Here is a 26,620-nt window from a genome sequence, read left to right as displayed (position 1 = left end):
TGGTAAGGTGATTAATTACTGTATTACTTTTACTTTTGAACTAAGTCTAAAATTATTCTAAAATATCTACATATTTGCATTTTAGACAATTGCTTTCAAAACTATTCCTTTAACTTCTGCAAAGTAAACATTTGCCATCCATCATTCCAAATATTTTGATTTAATCATTCTAACTTTATGCTTTGTTCCTTATGATATTAAAATTCTAGCATTAAAAATAATCCCAGGTGGGCTTCCCTGGTGGCGCAATGGTTGAGAGTCTGCCTGCCGATGCAGGGGACACGGGTTCGTGCCCCGGTCTGGGAAGATCCCACATGCCGTGGAGCGGCTGGGCCCGTGAGCCATGGCCGCTGAGCCTGCGCGTCCGGAGCCTGTGCTCCACAACGGGAGAGGCCACAACAGTGAGAGGCCCGTGTACCGCAAAAAAAAAAAAAAAAAAAAAAAAAATCCAAGGTGATTCTCATCAAAGTTATAAATTAAAACAGCATGTCCTCCACCTTTCTGGGTTACTGTCTACCTGCTAGTCAAGTATAATTTCCATTAGGACAATTAGATAATAAGGGTGATGCTTTAAAATAAAGAGTTGGTTTCATTTGTTTAAAATGTAGGAATACTCCTTTTCCTGTTTCTCCCTACTCCCCTCACCATTCCATTACTAACTCCTAAAATGATAGACAGTGATTCCAGCTGGAATACTGAGCATAATTACATCTTTTAAAAACAAGCATTATATCATTCTCAACATAGACCACTGTTTAATAAAAGTAGATCACTTCAGGTTTCTAAGACGATCATTAAAGCTAAAGAACTGAACTATATGTTAGCACCCACAAATTATCTTTAAATGAAAATCTTTTTTTAAATACCATCAGCTGATTTGCAAAAGAACCCTTGTAACCTAAAGTACACCAATTTGTTCAGTTTACTAGTATAATTAAGCCTTTTAAGTACCTAAATAATAAACAAGTGTGGGGGGCAGAGTTTAAACCTCTACAACTAGCATAAGAAACGGCTCAATTTCTCATTATAACAGAATTTGAAGATGCAAATGACTTTTTAATGTTGCATGCATTCAAGCAACAAGCATTTCTAAGTGCCTATGTGTGTCAGTGGGAGACAAATGACAGGAGGCAATTTCTCCAGCAAATCCTTCCAGTTCACTCACTCCTGATATTCGAATTCTGGACTAGCTTAGGTGAAGATAAGCTAGGTGTGACCTACTCCAGTCCACCACTTGTTCAGAGGGATATCCAGGACTTAAGCATAATTCTCAAACCTACCTGGAGTTTATCAAAAGAAGGATGTGGAAAATATTCCTCAGTCTGAACCTAGTTGAGGTTCTGAATTTGAGGGATTAAAGTGGCCTTCCAGGCTTCTCCTGGATTTTCAAAGAACTGACACTATGGAGGAAATGAGAACACAAACATGTCCACAGAGAAGCAAGTGAATATAAAAACTCACAGAGGGCTTCCCTGGTGGCGCAATGGTTAAGAATCCGCCTGCCAATGCAGGAGACACGGGTTTGAGCCCTGGTCTGGGAAGATCCCACATGCCGTGGAACAACTAAGCCCGTGCACCACAACTACTGAGTCTGCGCTCTAGAGCCCGCAAGCCACAACTACTGAGCCCATGTGCCAGAACTACTGAAGCCTATGTGCCTAGAGCCCATGCTCCGGAACAAGAGAAGCCACGACAATGAGAAGCCCACGCACCACAACGAAGAGTAGTCCCTGCTCACCGCAACTAGAGAAAGCCCGTGCACAGCAACGAGGACCCAATGCAACCAATAAATTAATTAATTAATTTAAAAAAAAAACAAAAAAACTGACAGAGACACCTATGCTCTCACACAGACATATGGATAGGCTCACAGCCACCAGGACAACTGCCTTCAGAGTCAGCAGAGAATTATTTTGTGAATCTTCAGTGATTGCTTTGTTATTCATTCAAATCTTCAGGTTTTTTTCATTTATTCCAGAAACATGGATTGAGCATTGATCACCTACTTTGTATCAGGCAGTGAGCTAAGTTCTGCAGACCTAAAAGATCCAGAAAACAATGACATGGTATTTACTAAAGGAGCATGTGGTCACCAGGTGGGCCATGTGAGACGGGCTACAGTAAAAGGATGGGGGGACAGGCAGCCTTAACAAAGACCCAAAGGCAAGAGAAGGCCCCAGTCTTGTCTAACAATCTTCAAGTAGCTTGTCACAGCTGCTGCTTTTATTGTCAGCAGAGAACAAAGACAGATGAGGCCAGCAAGAGACAGGGACCAGGCAGGCTCAAGGACCCTGTAGAACTTGCTAATGAGTTTGTACTTTCTCTAGAGGGCACTGAGAAGTCTTAAGCAGGAGAATGGTCCAATCAGATTATCCATTAGAAATATCATTATTGATACAGTGTGGAGAATGCATTGAATGGGAGGAAACTGGAGGAAAAGACAACACTACCTATTACCTGCTCTGCTGACAAGCCACCCTTGCCAGGTGGAAGTGTGGTTCACGGAGAAATACTTGTGGGGGCTTTTTGTGGTTCATCAGGGCAAAGGTAACTGAAGGCAGCTCTGTGGTGGTCTTCACTGCCAAGAAGGGACTATGGATTACCTTGGAGCTATGCTTCACGCTTCTCCTGGAGAAGCTGTACATGGCTGTGGTAGTGTGGCCTGAAATGTGTGTTCAGTGTTCAGGTCCTAATATCTGCACATCTCCATTGAAGATGATGGCATGGATTGGAATTGCTCAGTTTTTCTTTATAGTTCTCTTGTTTCTAAATAGAGGTTTTCACTCAGTTAAAAACCAATTATAAGGACTTCCCTCGTAGTCCAGTGGGTAAGACTCCGTGCTCTGAATGCAGGGGGCCTGGGTTTGATCCCTGGTCCGGGAACTAGATCCCACATGTGTGCTGCAACTAAGAGTTCACATGCCACAACCAAAAAGTCCGCATGCCGCAACTGAAGATCCCACATGCTGCTACTAAGACCCGGTGCCGCCAAAATAAATAAATAAATATTTTTTTTAAAAAAGAAACTGTATAAAGCAAAATCAGAATTACTATTCAATTTAAAAAAACTAATTGAAGGCAAATATGTAACTCCTGAGAAGTTTAATATTGTTAAAAGACAATATAGCTTCTTAGAGTTATCCTTAAGAAGTGCCAACTTCATAGAGAATCTTTAGGAACAGCAAATGTGGAGGCAACTGGTGAAGAACTCCGAGCTTCAGGCTTTAATAGATTTATGGAAAAACAACTGAAAAAAGAAACCTAAATAATTTAGAACTAGATTAATTGACTGGTAACTTTATAAGGAGAATGAAATCACTAGAACAGAAATCAAAATCTACCACATCCTATGGCTTTTCCAAATAAAGCAATGCCCTTCACCGAAGGGTAGGCCTATATCTGAAAAGAGGTCTTTCCACTGCCCTTTACTCAGATTCTCACCTTTAGCAGCATGCTTTCCTCCCTACTTCTTCCTCCATGTCCTTGTTGCCAGTGGATCCAAGTGAACAAGCCTTAAAATAGAGACCTGTTTTCCTTCTTCATAAATATTTTCTGCCAAGGGATTTTTCTTGTCTCCTGTCTATCCATCCTGATTTTCCTCTCTTATGTGCTGGATTTCCCCCCACCATTCCCACATCCTGAAATGAATAAAGAATTATCTTTAGGGTTGATTCAGTCTTCACACAAGCCTACTATTGAACATTCTGAATCTGAGAAAAAACTTGAGACCTTTTTTTTTTTTGTCTCTCTTCAAACGTAATTTTGATTTCTCAATGTTAGTTTCAAAAACTGCTGTTATTTAAGTGGTATACTTTTGCACAAATGGAAGCTTTATAGAATAATAATTCTCAGAAATGTTTTATAAAGTTTATTTAAATATTAATCTTGAGTGCATTATTTACATTTTATTATTCTCTTTTATTTTATTTATTTATTTTTTTTGCGGTACGCAGGCCTCTCACTGCTGTGGCCTCTGCCGTCGCGGAGCACAGGCTCCGGACACACAGGCTCAGCGGCCATGGCTCACGGGCCCAGCCGCTCCACGGCATGTGGGATCTTCCCAGACCGGGACACAAACCCGTGTCCCCTGCATCGGCAGGCGGACTCTCAACCACTGCGCCACCAGGGAAGCCCCGGGGCTACTCTTCATTGCAGTGCGCGCGCTTCTCATTGCAGTGGCTTCTCTTGTTGCGGAGCACAGGCTCTAGGCGCGCGGGCTTCAGTAGTTTTGGCATGCGTGCTCAGTAGTTGTGGCTCGCAGGCTCTAGAGCACAGGCTCAGTAGCTGTGGCGCACAGGCATAGCTGCTCCACAGTGTGTGGGATCTTCCCAGCCCAGGGCTTGAACCCGTGTCCCCTGCATCGGCAGGCGGATTCTTAACCACTGCGCCACCAGGGAAGCCCAGCATATATTTTTTATGGGATTTATGTTGTTAATTTTGATGTATATCCTTAGAACCTTGTCCTTCAAGAGTAAATGAATAGTAATTTGATTCATAAAATTTCTTTATGAGAAACAGAATTAGAAGTCTCAAGTGAAGCAATAATATGGAATAAAATACATTTAAATCCTTTTATTTAGAGTGGGTTTTCAAAGACTGTCCCCATATGCATTTTATACCCATATGAATTTTTGTACTTAATTCACTGAGTTATAAACAGCTGTTTATGACCATTTCTTCCACTGAATAAGGTATCACTGAAATCACAAAACATTAACCTTAATTACACCTGTATCCTTGGCTCCATGGAGTCTAGTACATAGTGAGGACCAACTCTTCTTGTTGTTGTTGAACTGAATTTATATATGATAATTCCAGGCGTTCTGATAAACAAAGAGATACATTTTCTAGCTAAGCATGATAAATTTTTCTGTAAAACGAAAAATCATTTGCTTTTCCCAGCTACACAATAGAACTTCTTTCCCCAGTGCTCACCCTGGAGATGTATTAATCTCCTAAAGGACAAGAAGACACTTGGCTAAGTATTTCCCCAGTATGTAAAATGGACACATTACCTGGAAAAGACAAACTCTGCTGAACATGGGGTAAGATTAAGTCCAATGTACATAGAACTCAGAAACATCTGGCATTCATGAAAAAGATTTAAGGCCAAGAAAACTCAGCTGATGAGATTCCAGAAAGAGGAAAGAAGTTTCATCGCTAAAAACCTCTTACTAAGATATTCCCTATGTCTTGCTGAGTACTTTTTGAGCTAATAATACCCCTTCCTCACTCAGTCTATTTGTAAAAAGCAAATGCTGAACTAGTAGAGTCTAGAATTATATTATCAGGAAAAGTTATAATTTCCTCAAAATTATTTTCTTAAATCAACTAACCTGTTGAAATATCTCACAGTTACACTTAAAAATACTTTTATTATGGAATATTATAAACACGCTAAATTGGAAAAAATATTGAATACCTGGTTACCTGCCACACAGCTTTATCAAATCTTTATATTTTGAAATATTTATTCCAAAATTTAATAACACATTAGATAGAGTTGAAGCCCCCCCTTTGTGCCCTTCTTGCTCAGAGTTAACAATTCTGATTTTGAAGTTTATCATCTCAACATTCCATTTTAAAAAATACATTCTGATTTACTTATCTATTTTTGTGGCATCTGCTAGTTATCACCCCAAAACAGACTCTTCTTTGTCCATTTTTCTACTAAGTTGTTTAATTTTTTTTTCTATTTTTGGTAGGAGTTCTTTATAAATTCTAGATATATATAGTCAATTATAGTCAATCTATTAGTCAATTACTTTTGATGCAAATATTTTCTCCCAGTCTGTGGTCTGCCTTTTCACCTTTCTATGGTGCTTACTGTTGACTAGAAGTTTTAAATTTTAGTATAGTCAAGTGTATCCAACTTTACCTTTATAATTTAAACTTTCATATCTTGTATAAGAGAGTCTTCCTTTCCCCAGGTTCACAAAGATAACCCTCTATATTTTCTTCAAGAAGTTTTAAAATTTCACTTTAAACTTAGAACACTGACTCTATGGAATTTATGTTTATGTTCAGAGAGGTAGGTACCTAATTTTATTTTCCTTTTCACAAAGATCATCAATTGTCTCATCTCTGCTTACTGACTAGACCATCTTTTTCCCACTGATTTTCAGTGTCAACTCAATGGTATATCAAGTCTCCATGTATCTCCTAGACTTCCTATTTTGTTCCATTTGTCTGTTTGTCTATATAATAAATCAGTGAATAGTTCTGTTGACTAGAGGCAGGTATACATAAAGGGAAGTAATGAAAAATCAGATTGGAAAGCTAGACTAAGTACAGTTCCAAGAGAACCTTGAATACTATTAATGGTCTCCCACCAGCCCTCAAATCTAGTCAGGAAGCAGTCATCCATCTATAGCAGGGGTTGGCAAATTATGGCCTATAGGCTAAATCCAGTCTGAAATCTGTTTTTCTAAATAAATATTTATCAGAATACATTTATTTTTGAATTATCCATGGCTACTCTGATTACAATGGCAGAACTGAATAGCTATGACAGAGATCATATGGCCCCCTAACCCTAAAAGATTTCCTACATGGTCCTTTACAGAAAATATTTGCCAACCCCTGATCTAGAGACCTGACCAAAATCTCAGCATAGATTCCATGGCTCTAATGCCTCCTTATGGCCTACATAATTCTGCTGCCATAACCAAAGTAGTCAGTTTTGGCGGACAATGACAGATAAAATTCCTATCTCAGACATTATAAAATAGGGCTATACCCCTTTTCTTTAAATTTATTTTAAGGAATTTATAAAAGACATTCTAATCTGGGAAGGGGGGGAGAACTGGATGAAGGTGGTTAAAAAGTACAAACTTCTAGTTATAAGATAAATAACAGGGATGTAATGTACAACATGATTAATATAATTAACACTCCTGTATGTTATATGTGGAAGTCGTTAGGAGAGTGAATCCTAAGAGTTCTTATCATAAGAAAAAAGTATTTTTTTCTTTCTCTTTTATTTTGTATCTACAGGAGATGATGGATATTCACTGGACTCATGTGGTAATCATTTCATTATGCATGTAAGTCAGATCAGTATGCTCTATACCTTAATTATACAGTGCTACATATCAAATATATCCCAATAAAACTGGGAAAAAAAACTCAAAAAAAAAAAAGACACTCTCATCTACGTTGACGGCATAATTTTACCTTCAGAACCATGACAAAACTTAAAATGTAATTGGATACATTTGTTAATTATTCTGGAGACTGAAGCAGGCCCATTACACTCTCTCAAATTTCAGACTTTAAATGAGTCTTTGGCATGTGTTAGTTCTCAAAAAACAATGCAGTTTGACTCACTTCCTTACAAATAATGCCGTCATTGGGTTAGGACATAATCTTTTGTTTCGGCTTTCAAAAAAATTTGATACAAGAAAATATTCATTTAAAAATATTTCTGGTCTTTAATAAAGCTGTAGCTATAGATGTCTATTTCATACTCAGTGTTGCTTATGCTGTTCTGAAGGATAAATTACCAGGAAACAGGGAGGCTTTACCTAAATCACACTGCTCAACCTACTTCACCTATAGGAAATGCCAATTCTAAGAAGAGGAACGGAGAGTATAAGTGCTCACTTCCTTAGCTGGGGGAGAGAAGGGAGGAACTGAGGAAAAACCAGCAAACTGCCTAGTCTTGGATAAATAACTGAAGGGACCCAGACAATAGGCCTCCTGCATCTCCTGAGAGAAAATTCCACAGCCCGGCATTCCAGGTATCCTATTCACGGCCTCCAGATGCTAGAAGCCAGATCACAGAAAGCACCAACACCTTAGATGAGCCAGATTCAAGGCAGCGCAGGTCGTCTCTACCTGCTATATGCATTGTTCTTGGCAGAGTGAGGAGAGGTATCCAAATAAAAGACCATAGGTTGTAAAAGGAAGTTTGAAATAATAATTTCTCATGAGGGAAAAGCAAAATTATTTTGTGAAGAGCAGGAGAAAAGGAAAAGGAATTTTGTTCCCCACTCCTCTTCCCAATTCCCAGGTCTCTCTGGCTATGGTTTCTCCTCCCCAGAGATGAAAAAACCTGGCTGCCTGTATACACCTGATTAATGGAAACAGAGATTTTCAGAGTAGCTCCACACTCTTTAATTCTCTCCCTCCATGACTCTAGAAATGCTTGATTTGGCTGTGTAAAAGTAATTCTAGTTATAGTGATTTACATGAACTACTTACTTACCATTTATGCCTAATTACCTCACAGCACAATAACAATTATGCATACATTAAATGTGTCAGATTAACCTGGCTATAAGTTTTATTTGATAACAAAAGTAAAGTATTCATAAATGCTTATTCTTTATAGTTTGTTGCTCATATAGCATAGTCATCTGCTCATAACTTTTTCAAATTTTTACTAGAGAAAACATTTTTATGTAGGTAGGTGAAAGCAGCCTAATAGTCTGCCACCAATTTTTTCTCACTGACTAATAATTCTGGCATTTTGTGAAGAAGGTGCATTTTATTCTAACATTATGGCTTACCCTTACAGAAAGTTTCTTAGGAGTACAATTTTTTTTAACAAGTCCACCAAAATGAGTATTTAAACATCTGCATCAAAATCAAATGCCCATATATGCTAACTGAAATAAGTCAGACAAAGACAATACTGTATGTTCTCACTTACACGCAGAATTTTTAAAAAGCGTAATTCATAGGATGGTGGTTACCAAGGGCTGTGGGGTAGGGGAAATGGTGAAATACTGGTCAAAGGGTACAAACTCTCAGCTATAATATGAATAAGTTCTGGGAATCATGGTGACTATAATTAACAATACAGTATTATATTATATACTTGAAAGTCGTTAAAAGAGTAGATCTTAGGGGCTTCCCTGGTGGCGCAGTGGTTGAGAGTCCGTCTGCCGATGCAGGGGACACGGGTTCATGCCCCGGTCCAGGAGGATCCCACATGCCGCGGAGCGGCTAGGGCTGTGAGCCATGGCCACTGAGCCTGCGCGTCCGGAGCCTGTGCTCCGCAACGGGAGAGGCCACAGCAGTGAGAGGCCCACGAAAGAGTAGATCTTAAATGTTTTTACTACAAAGAGAAACAGTAATTATGTGAACGGATATAGGTGTTAACTAATTTTATTATGGTAATCATTTTGCAATGTATACAGGTATCAAATCATCACATTGCACACCTTAAACTTACATATGTTATCTGTCAATAATATCTCAATAAAGCTGGGGGAAAAATCAAATGTCCATGAAATTATAAACCCTATTTACCAAAATCAAGAACTCTACATACTAACAAAGTTCTACTGCTGGAAAACCTAACAGTCCAAAGTTTCCTTCTCTGATAATCAGCATATCAGTCTATATTTTTAGAAGTAGTCTGTGGCACCTTTAGAATCTTCAAAACTAAAGCTTTTATATATGTTTTATTCAAATTACATTTGGTATTTGGATCTTTTTCAATGTTTGAAAAACACTGAAAAACAATGATTTGGTGGGCTAAAGAAACAACAGGACAAATACTATCATAAAGAGATGTCGATCCATTTACTAAACATTCATTCACGTATGCATTGGGATTTAACAAATATAAGCTTTCATTAGACACATTTGAAACTACCTGACTTGTCAAATTTCCTCCTTACATAAGAACTACCCAATAAAACCAGGGCCTCTAGATAGAAAGTACTGCATTTACTTACTGCTAAATAGCTATCTATTTACTAGGCAAATCCAGCATAGCCAATTTATAAATCAAAGGTGGAAGTATGGGAAAATACCCTTAAGAAGAGCCAAATAATAATTTTAAAGAAAAAAAATAGGTTGTTGAATTGGCAACCAGATAAGTTAATTTAAGGAATATTTTATTAAGGAATGGAAGTTCACCAACCCCTGTAAGATGAGCCCTAGGGATGATACAGAGTGGGGAGGAGGAAAAGGACTGTATTTCCAAAAGGGAGAGGGCTAGAAAGGGAATAAGATACAACAGTCATGAGAGAAATTTAACTTTCAGATAACAAAAAAAAAAATCTGGTAAGTAAAACATCTTGTTTCCTGGCTATGATACATAACAAAGTTGTTATTTTGTTTGGAAGACCTCCTGTATTGCAAACTATAATTAGGTATGCAGTACCTAAGCAATCTGTATTTTCCAAACTTTTTGCTTCTTGACTCACCCATCAACTTTTGGAAACACAGGAAAAAGAGAAAAGGTTGGCCATCAAAAGGGATAATTCATCATTATTTCCCATAACCATTGTTCTGGATTAGCTAACACACTCTGGCTTCCACACTCACAGTCCACTTCTGAGGGAAACCGCCCTGCTCACAGGAGCCCTGGATGGCACCTTATACAGAGATCCAATCTTTGTGCTAACTAGCAGCCTCTGGAAAACTGGTGTGAAAGCTCTGCCCAAACAGGGATGAAGTGTTTGGGTGGATGGTCAGATTTTTACTCAGGAATTTAAACCATGGATACAGGAAAAGAACCAAGAAGCTGGTAGAATAAATAGAAGTGGGTAAGGGCATGGGAAAAGGAACAAAGAGTAAGCAGATTATGTGAATGGCAGGGTTCTGGAGAATCAATGGGTACCTCCTACTACAAGTCATCAAAGTTTTCAGAGCCGCTGACACTGCTGAAAGCTGGCACAGGCTCTGTGAGGCCTGGCTGAGCGATGGAGATGCCCTTCATTGTTATTTTCTTATGTAATCTTATTCTACATCTCCATTTCTCTCTCAGACCTAAATAATTCTCTATTCCTTTTAACCAAAAGATGTTAACACAATGGCAGCCTTTTCCTTATATAAAAATAAAACTATTTCATTACACTCTGAAGTGCTTTTTAAAACATAAAATTACTTTCAGTAGAGTTTTTAAATAAAGTACTACTAACACATTGTTATACAATACATTTCTTATAAAGATCTTATAATAAAAGAATATTTGTGTAGCGGGGTGGGGGGAGGAGGTTTGGTCAGTCAGTTAAAGGAAAAGTAGTTTCTTAGGTTGAACAAATTCTAACTCTTATAACTATTAATACCCCTCATGATTTGAGGATGACACCACTGATGACAATGGCTTCTACAGAAGGATAAGGAATGGGAGTTTTCCTGGTGTCTCAGAATTTCAGCAAAAACTCAAAGCTGAGGACAAGGGGAGACAGGTCCCCCTACACACTAAAGAGAGGCACTAATTGTATCCATGCAGGAATTACTTAAAAAGAGAAAAAAAAAGTCAAAAAACAGCCCTAAAATCAAAGTAATCAAGGCAGAAAGCTGTTAGCTGGGTAAAGAATTCTGTGGCATTTCCCCCAGATGAACCTCATGCCAAGTGCAGGGGGTCCCCAAGAGAAACATCCAAGGAGATTAGCATTAAGGAAAAAACGGGGTGGATACTCATTTAGGTGAGAAAATCTACAGACAGCTACCAAAGCAGGGTGTGAAAGAACTCATGGAAGAACTTGACACGTGTCCCCAGGAGTATAGGGGTGCACAGGACAAAGACAGACACTGGTGCTTGCTTCTTATATCTGCAGAAGTCCAAGGGCAGGAGACTGACTGAAGCTGCCCATGCAGAAGGGGTTGGAGAAATGAGATGTTATACTTCCCGTGGCCTAAGTAGATGCCATAAAGGTGACCTGGTTAGCGCTGTCCCGAAAGGACCCCTCTTAGAAGGCTAAGTGCAAGGGCAAGGCCGTCTCAGCCTCACGTAGTGGTGTGAGGTGTTCTGTTAGAGCCGTAAGAGGTCAGTCACAGAGTGGAGCAGCAGGGAGGTCCTCATGGGAGTCCTGAAGAATCCACCCAGTGCCCCTCACAGAAAGCTAGCATGTCAGCATCTACCACACAAAAGGCCCTTAACTGGTGACTTCAGACTCTGCTGTTTCACTCTAATCTTCTATCCCCCTCGTTCTGAGCCTAGAGAAGCCAAGCGAGCAGAGAGAGGAGAAGAATAGAGAGAGAAGAACAAGTCACCCCCTCTTCTCTGCTGCTGATCCTGGGCCAGGCCTAACCTAGAGAGAGGGAGAAGCTTTGAAATGCACACAAGTTTTCACTTTGACTGGTATTTAGGGTTTTTTTTTTTAAATACCTCAATATGAAGCTATCTGAATCCCGCTGAAGGTGAAAGAAAGCTATGGAACATCAAGAGGTCAGAAATGGGGATCCAACAGAGCTTGTTTAAAGGAACTGGTAGGAAATTTTCAAGCTCTTTCATCATTGTACCCAACTGCATTTAATCCATTTTTTAAATGCTTACATTTTTAACTGTTCAATCTTTAATGTCACACAAACCTTACCTTAGAAAAAAGGCCTTCTGCCTCTATACTGTATCCTTTAAGTTCCTCATGTAATTCCTGCAAACACTGTATAACTCTTCTTTGATGTTCATCGTCCTTTAGCTCACGAGCTTTGATCAGAAAGTCATAGTGGTCCAGTGGTCCATGGCAAACAGCTAAAGCTTTTGAATAAACCTCTGTAGCAGCAGTTGAAGACATACTCTTGGCTGTCTGAACTGTATAGGCTATAAACAAAAATATACATAAAATTTTAGACTTTCTGAAATCAAGATATTTCATAGTGCTCTACATTATTTCTTAATGGCCACATTAAAACTTTTAACCAGTTATAATTATATTTGAGCAGTTGTAAATATCACTTTGATGAAAATAATAATATAAAACACATTTTGTAACATAAATATATTTATAAATGTCTCAGTTTAATAAACCCCAAACTCATAAGCTATCACTACAACCCCTCTTCCAGGAAGAATGGAATGTCTGCTTTGCCTCCACTCCAATGAATGAGCCACCTGGGTTCATCACATCTTTCTTCACAGCAGGGGTGGTACCTTTCTTTGCATTAGGCCTAAATCTGGTTCTTCAGTACGAAGACAGAGACTTAGACACTAGTCACAAAGGGTTTTCTACTGCCTCTTTATTCACTGTCTAAAACAACACAGCATTCAGATGTTACCACATTGAATTCAGCACACTTCTTGCAAGACTCCTTCCCTTTTCCATCACCTTTAGGTTGAACACAAAGAGTTGAGACACAACAGAGTGTCTGTTTCAAAGCAGGAAGGTGTGTTAATCCTTTTTTTAGCTTCTTGGGGAAGAAAATTGATTGTCTGTGGTAAGGTCCAGTTAGAACTCCATTCCTTATCTGGGGCAGGTTCAGTGAGCAGCAAACTGGCACATTTTTAGACAAAGATTTTACAAGGGTATTTTGCCATTGTTCCTCTTGTTCCATTGAATACCATGTTTCCTTTATTTCAATAATATGAAAACTACTTAATTTAGGAAAAGAATTAACAGTCACAACATTATTTCCATCATTTTCTAAAAAAGGAAAAAAAAAATCCTTAAATATACCATGACTGTTAGGGATAGGGCAGAGCTATCCTCTAATAACTGCTCTCCCTTTTTCTGAATAAAGGTTTTAGCTGGGTGCAAGGCTGCCGAGTGAAATATTCCATATCCTGGCCTCTCTGGCAGCCAGGATGGTCATGTGAACAATGGGATGTAAGCTGAAATGTGTGCAGCTCCGCTCTGGAGCACTTAAAGGGAAAGGGCGAATCCCACTCCTCCCCTTCCCTTCCCTCCCTCTGACTGGAAAGAAAGTGCCATGACTGCAGCTGGAAGAGCCAACCTGGCAAGGAGAGGCGCACAGAATGCTGAGCAAAGCAGAGCAAAGTTCCCTAACAATGCTGAGCTGCCAAACCAGCTCTGGACCACCTGCCGGGATTTTTATGTAAAATAAATGTCTATCTTGCTTTTCAAGCAGTGTATTTTAGGGTCTCTTTGTTACGGAGGCCTAAATTGTACCCTAACTAATACAGGGGGCTTACAGCCTGCAAAAGAGAACCGGACTAAGGGTCTCTTGGAAGCCTAGGCCTCATAGGACCAAGAACAAGGCTTGGGTTCATGTTGAAGCTGGAGGCATAGGTTGAGAGTTCCATAAGGTTTCCAGCAATTTGAGATGTCTACCAGAGTGGTATAAGAAACATATTTGCCCTTGGTCCACAGTCCCTAGTACGGAGCTCATAAAACCCTTGGAATTTCCTAAGTGATAGAGTGTTTTCTGTTTATCATAATGAGCCTCTTTCCATCCCACATATGCTAATGAACGCAGGGTAGGGCCCCAAGATAACCTCAGGACACGGCTGGTTCCCAGAAAGACCAAGTGTTTAGAAAGTTGGAACTTGCAGCCCCACCCACCAACTTGGGAGGGCAGGGGAGGCTGGAGATTAAATTCTATAACCACTTTTTTTTTTTATATTTGAATACTCAAAGCAGCAGCTTTATTTATAATATTTAACAGCTGAAATGAACCCAAATGTCCATCAATTGATGAATGGGTTAACGATGGTATATCCACACAATGGAATATTACTCAGAAGTAAAAAGGATTAAAACTACTGATAAATATAACAATGTAGATGAATCTTAAAAGTATTATGCTAATTGAAAAAAGCCAGAAGCAAAATTTAATTTTATATGACTACAGTATACAAAGTTCTAGAAAAAGCAAAACTTTTCTAGTGGAAGAAAGCAAATCAGTGGTTTCTAGAACCCAGGAATAGGGTTATGGGATTGGTAGCAAAGGGGTAGGAGCAAATTTTAGGGGTGATGGAGGTATTCTATATTATGATTATGATGGTGGTTACATGACTGTATACATTTGTCATAACTCATTGACTTGTTCACCTAAAATCATGAATGTTATTTGTATATAAATTGTACTTCAATAAAGGTTTCACAGGAAAAAGGGAAACTTTGGGCTATAGATGCTGTTTTACAAGTTAGCTTTTAAAAATTATAGGGCTTCCCTGGCGGCGCAGTGGTTAAGAATCTGCCTGCCAATGAAGGGGACACGGGTTCGATCCCTGGTCCGGGAAGATCCCACATGCTGCAGAGCAACAAAGCCCATGCGCCACAATTACTGAGCCTGTGCTCTAGAACCCATGAGCCATGACTATTGAGCATGCGTGCCACAACTAGTGAAGCCCTCACGCCTAGAGCTCATGTTCTGCAACAAGAGAAGCCACCGCAGTGAGAAGCCCACGCACCGCAACAAAGAGTAGCCCCCACTCACCACAACTAGAGAAAGCCTGCGCGCAGCAACAAAGAGCCAACGCAGCCAAAAATTAATTATTTAAGTAATTTTTAAAAATTGTATGCTTACATGCTTCTATAAACACTCTTGAACAATAAGATATGGAGGGCTTCCAGGATGGTGAAAACATCAAGGTGCCAGGAAGGTGACATACCCAGAGAGGGCACGGAAGCTCCACACCCCTGCTCCTATCCCTTGCCCTGTGCATCTCTTCCATTTGTCTGTTCCTGAGCTCTATGTACCCTTTATAATAAACTGATAAACATAAGTAAAGTGTTTTTTCTGATTTCTATGACCATTACTAGTAAATTATCAAATTTAGCTAAGTATCAACCCACTAAATTTGTAGTCAGACGTGCGGAAGTGTGGGTAGCTTGGGCAGCCCATTTGCAGCTGGCCTCTGAAGTGGGGCCACTTTTGTGGGATTGGCCCTTTAACTTGGGGGATCCGATGCTACCTCCAGGTAGATAGTGCCAGAACTGAACTGACGGATAACCATTAGTGTTGGAGGATTTGAGAAACTCACAACCAGGGAAAATGCTCTTTTCCACTCCCTGGAATCAACCAAGTAAGAAACCTAAGATAATGCTAATTTCCTTCTCCTCCATCCCACAAACCCTTTCCCCAGCCCTCAACCAGGTCCTCAGCCAATCAATCATCAGTGCTACTCAATTTTACATCCTAAATACTCTCTAATCCATTCCCTCCTCCCCTCTTCACACAACCACTCCAGCTGGGCCTCTTATTGTCTCTGGCTTGGCCTCCCTGCCTCTGATCGCCTCCTGCCTCACATTTACCATGACCACACCACAATCTCTAAAAATATCTTCCATCAACTACAAGGATGATCTTGCTAAAATCTCAATGTGATTTTATCAATATTTTGCTTAAAATTCATCTCATTGTTTAAAGGCGTGGTTTTCTTTTTTTTTTTTTTTTAAGGGAAACAGTTTTTTTTTTTTTGTGGCTGTGCCAGGTCTTAGTTGCAGCACACGGGATCTTTAGTTGCAGCACGTGGGATCCAGTTCCCTGACCAGGGATCGAACCCGGACCCCCTGCACTGGGAGCACAGAGTCTTAGCCACTGGGCCACCAGGGAATTCCCTAAAGGAGTGGTTTTCAAATGCAATGTTAACAGCAGCACCTTTTTCTATACAAAACTTTCCATCGGATCCCAAATCTATTTGAGAAAAGAAGAGGGGGTAACAAAGTCCTGACCTCTTCACATTTCCCTCATTCCCAAGCCCATATCACCCCATTTCCAAATCAGCCCCTAAGGCCACTTCCCCACCTTATAGGATCACATTAAGTAAGAATAGTGTGCAGAAAAGAGTTAACACAGCAGGCCTGAGACTACCGTCCTTAGCAATGCCTGCTTGCAAAAATGGGCCCTTGACTGGGAACTTGGGTTCCCATCATTCCCAGAAATGGTAAGAGTGACTCACTGTGCCTAAATGTTTGTATCGTATACAATGTGATTTATGCTGAACACCTAGTTTCCTTCTATAAATCTGTAATTTTGGCACATGCTAGGCAGAGGGTGCCTTTGTAACCACGGCTCAACTCTAGGCATTGAGCCTATAATGAGCTTCCCTAATAGACAACATTTCACACCTGTTGTCACAGTAAGTTGCTGGAAGAATTAAGCATGTTCTGTTTGACTCTCCTGGGAGAAGACGCTTGTAAGCTTGTGCCTAATTTTCTCTGAACATTGTCCCACATGTATTTTCCCTTTGCTAATTGTGCTCTGTATCCTTTTGCTATGATAAATCGTAGCTGTGAGTATAACCATATGCTGAGTCCTCTGAGTCTTCCTAGTAAATCACCAAACCTGGGGGTAGTCTTGGGGATTCCCAACACAGATAGTGTCCTCATTCTGAGGTTCAAGGAATCCATAATAGGGGTGCAGCCTGCATTTTCAGACTACTCCCCCTCTACTGTTCAAAATGCATCTATTTTTTCGATACAAGAAATGACTGAGTACCACCACATGTAATGGGTAATAGGGAATATCAAAGTTGACTTGTTTTTTGGGTTTTTTTTTTAAATTTATTTATTTATTTATTTTTGGCTGCGTTGGATCTTTGCTGCGGTGTGCAGGCTTCTCTTGCGGAGCACGGGCTCTAGGCACGTGGGCTTCAGTAGTTGTGGCACATGGGCTTCAGTAGTTGTGGCTCGCAGGCTCTAGAACACAGGCTCAGTAGTTGTGGAGCACGGGCTTAGCTGCTCCGCAGCATGTGAGATCTTCCCGGACCAGGGATCGAACCTGCGTCCCCTACATCGGCAGGCGGATTCTTAACCACTGCGTCAACGAGGAAGTCCCAAAGTTGACTTGTTTTAAGTGCAGGTGGAAGAACAAAAAAATTGCAGCAGTAATGTATCAAGATCAACTGGAAATAGCAAGTAAAATGAATTTGGGTACAGAGAAAATGGTTATGAAACTATTCTAAGTGGGAATAATACAGGCCCATATTAGGATGGCAACAGCAAAAATGTTAGGAAGCGGGGTAGAATGGAAAATGCAAAGGTAGATTCAATAATGTGGGTTGCCTTCTAGTCAAACTGGATTGCTCACCATATCTCAAACATTTTCCATTCTTTCATTTCATAGCCATGCCTTTGTTCACAATGGTCCCAACTGGAGAGCCTCCTCCTCCAACCCTCTGCCAGCCTAATTTCTCCTCCACAAATCTCAACTCACCCTCAGCTCCCTACCACCAGATTTCCAAACTCACCTGTATCTACCCCATTCTCTTTTCTTTCCGCAGTTACAGCTTAAGAGCTATTTCTCTTTCCATCAAGGGCTATTAATGCCTTCACTCACCCTCTAATCAGTGGATTTCAATTTTTTGGAAAAAAAATCATGACCCAATATACACACAAATATACATAACTGAAAAACAAGTTTCATGAAGTAATAACTAATTTATTAAAAGTATGAAATAGTAAGAAAAAAAGGATCTTTCTATGCATGATATTCTCTGGTATTTTATACACATATATTTTTATTATTTATATCTAAAGAACCACTATATTTAGTTATACTAAATGCCTTATATGATACTTATTTACCTTTTTGTTTTCTTTCCCCATCAGAACATATGCTCTTTGAGGGCAACAGTGCATGACATGATTGGTGCTTATTAAACATTTCTTGAATCCCCTCCCTTCGTACATTTTCAGAGATATCATTCTCTTCATTAATCACCTCTGTACTATATCATCTCCTTTCCCCTCTCTTCTAGTTTTTTTCATATCAGCTCAACCCTCTCCTCTTAAAATAATAACAACAACAACAAACAACCTCCTTGACTTGACACCTGCTCTCCCTCTTTCCCTTCATAGCCAAACCACTTGAAAGAGTTGCCTTTACTTTCTCTGGCCGCCCCCTCACATCCTGCTCATTTCTCAACCCACTATAATCAAGCTTCTACTGAGATGGCTTCTGCCAAGTTCATTCAATGCCTTTTTTTTAAAATATTTATTATTTATTTATTTATTTATTTTTGGCTGCGTTGGGTCTTAGCTGCAGCATGATCTTTCGTTGCGGCATGTGGGCTTCTCTCTAGTTGTGGCATGTGAGCTCCAGAGCCCACAGGCTCTCTAGTTGTAGCACATGGGCTCCAGAGTGCATGGGCTCAGCAGTTGCTGCACGTGGGCTCTGTAGCTGCGGTGCACCAGCTAACTGTGGCACACAGGCTTAGTTGCCCTGTGGTATGGGGGATCCTAGTTCCTCGACCAGGGATAGAACCCGTGTCCCCTGCATTGGAAGGCAGATTCTTAACCTCTGGACTACCAGGGAAGTCCCCACCCAACGCCTAGTGTTGCCAAATCCAGTAGATATTCCTCAGTCTTCATATTCCTGTTTACAGTTATAAAGTATCTAATTTTTAAAGTTATTCATAGGAACCATCAGGACTGTGGGCAAAGTACATTGTTTCTATTGGGATCTGGCTTTGGAGAGGCTTAAAGTCCTTTGCTTCCACTTTTATTTTTACTAACCCAACATCTTTATTGAGTAGTTTATACTTCATTCACATTTCTCAGAAAGGAAAACCAAGTTACACTGAAGATGAGGTATCACTTCAGGCAATCAGCAGACATAAAAAGAGAATCATAGGTTATCTAGTACTGCATATAAGAAGCTTATAAGTCGCCATTCTATCCCAACAACAAGTAAAAAGCTGAAAAATCAACGTATCTTTTCAGATCCATAAGAGAAGGAAGGACACAGGACAAACTGCTGCCCCCAAGATTGAAAAGAAATTGATTGGTGTAAATGAACCAATTAAAAGATTGTCAGAGTGGATCAAAACCCAAGACTCAATTACATGTTGACTAAAATAAACTCACTTTAAATTCAAAGACACATACATATGAATAGTAAATGGATGGATAGAGCAGAAACTAACACAACATTGTAAAGCAATTATAATCCAATAAAGATATTTTTAAAAAACGGATGGAAAAAATTACACCATGCTAACACTAATCAAAAGAAAGCAAGAGTAGCTATATTAATTTCAGACAGACCAGACTTCAAAGCAAGGAAAGTTATCAGATATACAGAAGGATGTTACATAAAGATAAAAGAGTTGATTCTCCAAGAAGACATAACAATCGTTAATATATATGCACCTAACAACAGACCATCAAGTTAAACTACATGAGGTAAAAATTGATAGAACTATAAGGAAAAATAGATGAATCTACTATCATAGTTGGAGACTTCAGTACCCCTCTAGCAGAAATGGACAGATGCAGTAGGCAGAAAATCAGTAAGGACTTAGTTGAACTCAACAACACCATTAATCAACTGGCTAAACTTGACATCTATAGAATAATTCATCCAACAACAGCACAATACACATTATTCTCAAGCTCACACAGAACATTCACCAAGATAGATCATATTTTGGGCCACAGAACACACCTTACCAAAGTTAAAAGAACAGAAATCATACAATGTCTGCCATCAGACCACAATGGAATTAAACTAGAAATCAATAACAGAAAGATAAATGGAGGGCTTCCCTGGTGGCGCAGTGGTTGAGAGTCCGCCTGCCGATGCAGGGGACGCGGGTTCGTGCCCTGGTCCGGGAAGATCCCACATGCCGCGGAGCGGCTGGGCCCGTGAGCCATGGCCGCTGAGCCTGCGCGTCCGGAGCCTGTGCTCCGCAACGGGAGAGGCCACATCGGTGAGAGGCCCGCGTACCGCAAAAAAAAAAAAAAAAAAAATCTAAGAAAGATAAATGGAAAATTCTAAAAGATGCAGAAACTATGGGACTTCACTGGTGGCACAGTGGTTAAGAATCCGCCTGCCAATGCAGGGGACACAGGTTCGATCCCTGGTCCAGGAAGATCCCACGTGCCGCACAGCAACTAAGTCTGTGTGCCACAACTACTGAGCCTGCGCTCTAGAGCCCACAAGCCACTACTGAAGCCAGCACGCCTTAGAGGCCGTGCTCCGCAACAAGAGAAGCCACCACAATGAGAAGCCTGCACACCTCAACGAAGAGTAGTCCCTGTTCGCCGCAACTAGAGAAAGCCCACGTGCGGCAATGAAGACCCAACGCAGCCAAAAAAAAGTTTTTTTAATTTAAAGATAAAATAAAATATGCAGAGACGAAACAACACACTTCTAAATAACATATGGGTCAATGAAGAAACCTCAAGATAAATGTAAAAATTCTTCGAGTTAAATGAAAATGGAAGCACAATTTATCAAAATTTGTGGGATGCAGCAAAAGCAGTGATTAAAGGGAAATTTATAGCAATGAATGTATATATTAGAAAGAAGAAAGATCTAAAATCAATCATCTAAGTTTCCACCTTAAGAAACTAGAAAAAGAAAATTAAATCCAAAGTAAGCAGAAGAAAAGAAATAAGAGCAGAAATCAGTGGAATTGAAAATAGGAAATCAACAGGGAAAATCAATGAAACCAAACACTGGCTCTTTGAAAAGATCAATAAAATTGATAAGCCTCTAGCCAGGCTAACAAGGAAAAAGGAGAGAGGACACTAATTGCTAATATCAGAAATGAAAGAGGGATATCACTATAGATCCCATGGACATTAAAAGGATAATAAAGGAATACTATGAACAACTCAACCCATAAATTTGAGAACCTAGGTGAAATGGACAAATTCCTTGAAAGACACATCAGCCAAGATTCACACAAGAAGAAACAGACAATCTAAATAGGCCTGCATCTATTAAAGAAACTGAACCAGTAATTAATAGTCTTCCAAAACAGAAAGCATCAGGCACAGATGGGTTCACTGGTGAATTCTACCAAACATTTAAAGAATTATACTAATTCTCTACAACCTCTTTCAGAGGATTAGAAGCAGAAGGAATACTTCCTAACTCATTCTATGAGGCCAGCATTTCCCTAATACCAAAATAAGACAAAGACATTACAAGAAAAGAAAACTACACCAATATCTCTCGTGAACATAGATGCAAAAATCCCTAACAAAATACTACCAAATCAAATCCAACAATGTATAAAAAGAATTTCACAATATAAACAAGTGAGAATTATCCCAGGAATGCAAGGCTGGTTCAACCTTTTTTCTTTTCTTTTTTTTTTTTTTTTTGGCTGTGCCATGTGGCATGCAGGATCTTAGTTCCCTGACCAGGGATCGAATCCATGCCCTCTACAGTGGAAGCATGGAGTCTTAACCACTGGACCACCAGGGAAGTCCCTGGTTCAACATTTTAAAATGAATTAATGTAATCCATCACATCAACAGACTAAAGAAGAAAAATCACATATCAGATCAATAAATGCAGAAAAAGCATCTGAAAAAACTTATACACATTCATGATAAAAACTCTCAGTAAACTAGGAATAGAGGGAACTTCCTCATCTTGATAAAGAATACCTACAGCAAACATCATACTTAATGGTAAGAAACTAGATGTTTCCCACTAAGATCAAGAACAAGGCAAGGATGTCCCCTCTCCTCACTCCTTATCAACATAGTACTAGATAAATCCATAAGACAAGAAAAGGCAATAAAAGGTATACAGATTGAGAAGGAAGATATAAAATGGTCTGTTCCCAAATGACATGGTCATCTATACAGAAAATACAAAAGAATCAATAAAATAACTCCTGGGACTAACAAGTAATTATAGTAAGGATACAAGGTTAATATACAAAAGTCAACTGCTTTCATATATGCCTGCAATGAACAAGTGGAATGTGAAATTAAAAACACAATACCAGGACTTCTCTGATGGTCCAGTGGGTAAGACTCTGTGCTCCCAATACAGGAGGCCCAGGTTCGATCCCTTGTAGGGCAACTAGATCCTGCATGCATGCCGCAACTAAGAGTGCACATGCCACAACTAAGAAGTCCACATGCCACAACTAAGAAGTCCACATGCCGCAACTAAGAGTCTGCATGCCGCAACTAAGAAGTCCACATGCTACAACTAAGAAGCCCACATGCCACAACTATGAGCTCGCATGCCACAACTAAAGATCCCACATGCCATAACAAAGGATCCTGCATGCTGCAACTAAGACCTGGCACAACCAAAATAAATAAATAAATAAATAAATATTTTTTTAAAAAAACACAATACCATTTACATTAGCACCCTCCAAAAAGGAAATACTTCAGTGTAAATCTAACAAAATATGTACAAGATCTATATGAACAAAACTACAGAATTCTGATGAACAAAATCAAAGAACTTAAAAATGGAGAGAGATTCCATGTTCACGTATAGGAAGACTCAATATTGTCAAAATGTCAGTTCTTCCTAACTTGATCTATAGATTCAAAGGCATCTCAATTAAAATCCTAGCAAGTTATTTTGTGGATACTGACAAAATAATTCTCAAGTTTAAATGAAGAAGCAAAAGACTCAGAATAACCAACACAATACTGAAGGAGAAAAACAAAATTGGAGGACTGACACTACTCAACTTTAAGATCTACTATAAAGCTACAATAATCAGAACAGTGTGGTATTGCCAAAAGAATAGACAAATAGATCAATGGAACATAATAGAGTCCAGAAATAGGCCCACGTAAACATAGCCAATTGATCTTTGACAAAGGAGCAATGGCAATACAATGGAGCAAAGATAAGACTTTTCAACAAATGATGCTGAGACAACTGGACATCCACATGCAAAAAAAATGAATCTAGACACAGATCTTAAACCCTACACAAAAATTAACTCAAAATGCATCATAGATCTAAATGTAAAAGAAAAAACTATAAAACTCCTAGAAGATAACATGGGAGAAATACAGGAGACATAGGAGAAACCTAGACGAGCTTGGGTATAGCTTTGACTTTTTAGATACAACACCAAAGGCACAATGCATGAAAGAAATCATTGATAAGCTAGACTTCATTAAATTAAAAACTTCAGTTCTGCAGAAGACAATGCCATGATCTCAAAAGACAAACCACAGACTAGGAGAAAATATTTGCAAAAGACTCATCTCATAAAGGACTATTATCCAAAATATACAAAGAACTCTAAAAACTCACAACAAGAAAGTAAACAATCTGATTAAAAACTGGGCCAAACAGGACTTCCCTGGTGGTGCAGTGGTTAAGAATCCGCCTGCCAATGCAGGGGACACAGGTTCGAGCCCTGCTCTGGGAAGATCCCACATGCCACAGAGCAACTAAGCCCGTGCACCACAACTACAGAACCTGTGCTCTAGAGCCCGCGAGCCACAACTACTCAGCCCACGTGCCACAACTACTGAAGCCCATGTGCCTAGAGCCCGTGCTCCGCAACAACAGAAGCCACTGCAATGTGAAGCCCGTGCACCACAACGAAGAGTAGCCCCTGCTTGCTGCAACTAAAGAAAGCCCACACGCAGCAACGAAGACCCAACGCAGCCAAAAATAAAACTAAAATAAAATAAATTTAAAAAAAAACAACTGGGCCAAAGACTTTAACAGAAACCACACCAAAGAAGATATACAGATGACAAAAAAGCATATGAAAAGATCTCCATATCATATGTCATCAGGGAAATGCAAATTAAAAGAACAATGAGAAGGAATTCCCTGGTGGTCAGCGGTTAGGACTTGGCACTTTCACAATCCCTGGTCAGGGAATGCAAGCTATGTGACAAGGCCAAAAAAAAGAAAAAAAAAATGAGATACCACTACACACCTATTAGAATGGCCAAAATCCAGAAAACTGACAAATGCTGCCCAGTATGTGGAACAATAGGACCTCTCTTTCCTGGGGAGAATGCAAAATGGTACAGCCACTTTAGAAGACAGTTTGGCCGTTTCTTACAAAACTAAACATACTCTTACCATACAATCCAACAATCATTATCCTTGGTATTTACCCAAAGAAGCTGGAAATTTATGTCCACAAAAAAACCTGCACACACATATTTATAGCAGCTTTATTCATAATTGTCAAAACTTGGAAGCAACAAAGATGTCCTTCAGTAGGAGAATGGATAAATAAACTGGTACATCCAGACAATGGAATATTATTCAGCACTAAAAAGAAATGAGTCTATCAAACCATGAAAACACATGGAAAAAACTTAAATGCACATAACTAAGTAAAAGACCAATTTGAAAAAGCTACATACTGTAAGGTCCTATATTCTAATGATATGACATTATGGAAAAGGCAAAACTATTGACAGTAAAAAGATCAGTAGTAAACAAAGGGAGGGGGTAGGTAGGAAGAAGGTGTGAATAGGCAGAGCACAGAGGGTTTTTAGGGTAGTGAAAATACCCTAAAATATACTATAATGTGCATATGTGTCATTGTACGTTTGTCCATATTCGTAGAATGTACTACACCAAGAACCCCATTGTAAACTATGGACTTTGGATGATGATGCTGTGTCAATGTAGGTTCATCGACTGTAACAAAGGTATCTCTCTGGTATGGGATGTTGATAACTGGGGAGTATTGATAACAGGGGACATGTGGGGGGCAGGAGGTATATGGGAAATCTCTGTAACATTCCTCTGAATTTTGCTGTGAACCTAAACTGCTCTAAAAAATATCAGTCTTTTTAAAAAGAAAAAGAAAGAGAGAATCAGTCAGGCAAGATACTCAAGGCTGAGAGATTGGCCAGCTTAGGCCTGGACAGCAGCTGTATAAATTGAATCACAAAAGACTTCTCAAAAGCTGCACTAAATTAAATCTGTTACTGCATCAGTGTACACAAATTATGTGATGCTGCTGCCATATTATTTTGATTTGTATTAATTTGTCTTATTGTGCTCCAAATGGACAGTGGGAAAATGCCATTCTGAAGATCCACAAACTAATCTACAAACATAAATGTAAGATTTTAGAGGCACAAAAAGTCTGCGCTGTTCTAATACCTCAATTTTGTACCTTATTTCACTACTTTCTCCTAAACGAAGTTTAAGGAAGATCCCACTATACTCCATAGTCCACTTGTTATAAGATTTACTCAATATCCTGATGTCTTAGCGTCTGAATAATCTATTATAACTTTCTAGATAGTATTTTAACAATTACTTCAATTTTTCTCCCCAAGGAAAATAAATGAGTTTCCCCAGGCTCTGAGTGTATTTGTTATTACTTCAATTCCCCCTGCTTCAACTTTTTTTTGAAGTGAACATAACCTCCAGATTTTATTGTCTTCACAATAAAACAAAAGATGAAGTTTAGAACTGGAGTACTTAGCCCTTTCTCTTATCTCCTCCCAGTTCAAAATGCTTGCTGGTCTTAACAGTCAGCACTCTCTAACTCTGCAGCACTTTCTAGGCTCAATGCATTCAAGCCTCAGCACAATCTCCATTTGCAGTTTTAGCCTTTTTTCCAGAAAAGCAGCTTAGTCTGCTTCCTGTCATAAGACCGCTTTCCCTGGGCATTCAGAGAGTCCTTGCCCTTCTTGTCCTGTGTCACTCTGTGGGTTTAGTGCTTGGCATGCTTCTTACAGTTAGTTTGGCAAGTTTCAGGGATATACACCATGTTTGTCTGTTTGTGGGGGAGTTATCGGCAGGGGAAGAAGTGATTTCCCCCAATATTTAAGTTTTCATCTGAAGACAGAGGTTTAGAACAAAAAAATTCTTCTGAAGTTCTGCAGTATTACAGTCTATGCTAATATGTTCCACTTAAACAATCTCATGGCATTAATAAGTAATATAACAGGGACTTCTCTGGTGGTCCAGTAGTTAAGACTCCTTGCTCCCAGTGCAGGGGGCCCAGGTTCAATGCCTATTCAGGGAACTAGATCCCGCATGCTGCAGCTAAGATCCTGCATGCCACAACTAAAAGATCCCACACGCCGCAACGAAGATCCCGGGTGCCACAGCTAAGACCCGGCACAGCCAAATAAATAAATAAATATTTTTTAAAAAATAATAATTAATATAATAAACCACATTTATGCTCTTCTTAATGGCACATGGTAACCTATAACACAGAAAGAAGAGGCAATTCAACAGCAACAATTATAAAAGAAATTAGAAAAAGGCAAATTGTCACTAACAGCCCTAACAAGAATTGTTATATACACGT

The 26,620-nt window shown here is 39.5% G+C and overlaps 1 protein-coding gene across 1 annotated transcript in view; it reads right to left on the bottom strand.

The window, feature by feature from the left end:
* Positions 1 to 26,620, bottom strand: part of AFG1L (AFG1 like ATPase) — a 192,919-nt gene that overhangs the window by 149,881 nt on the left and 16,418 nt on the right. The window contains exon 2 of the mRNA XM_082668890.1: positions 12,282 to 12,505. Within this exon, the coding sequence (XP_082525016.1) occupies positions 12,282 to 12,505 (224 nt within the window). The remainder of the gene's footprint in view (positions 1 to 12,281; positions 12,506 to 26,620) is intronic.

This window comes from Grampus griseus, assembly GCF_964374135.1.
Source record: "Grampus griseus genome assembly, chromosome: 13".
In the NCBI taxonomy this organism is placed as follows: domain Eukaryota; kingdom Metazoa; phylum Chordata; class Mammalia; order Artiodactyla; family Delphinidae; genus Grampus; species Grampus griseus.
This window is presented reverse-complemented; position numbering and strand designations above follow the sequence as displayed.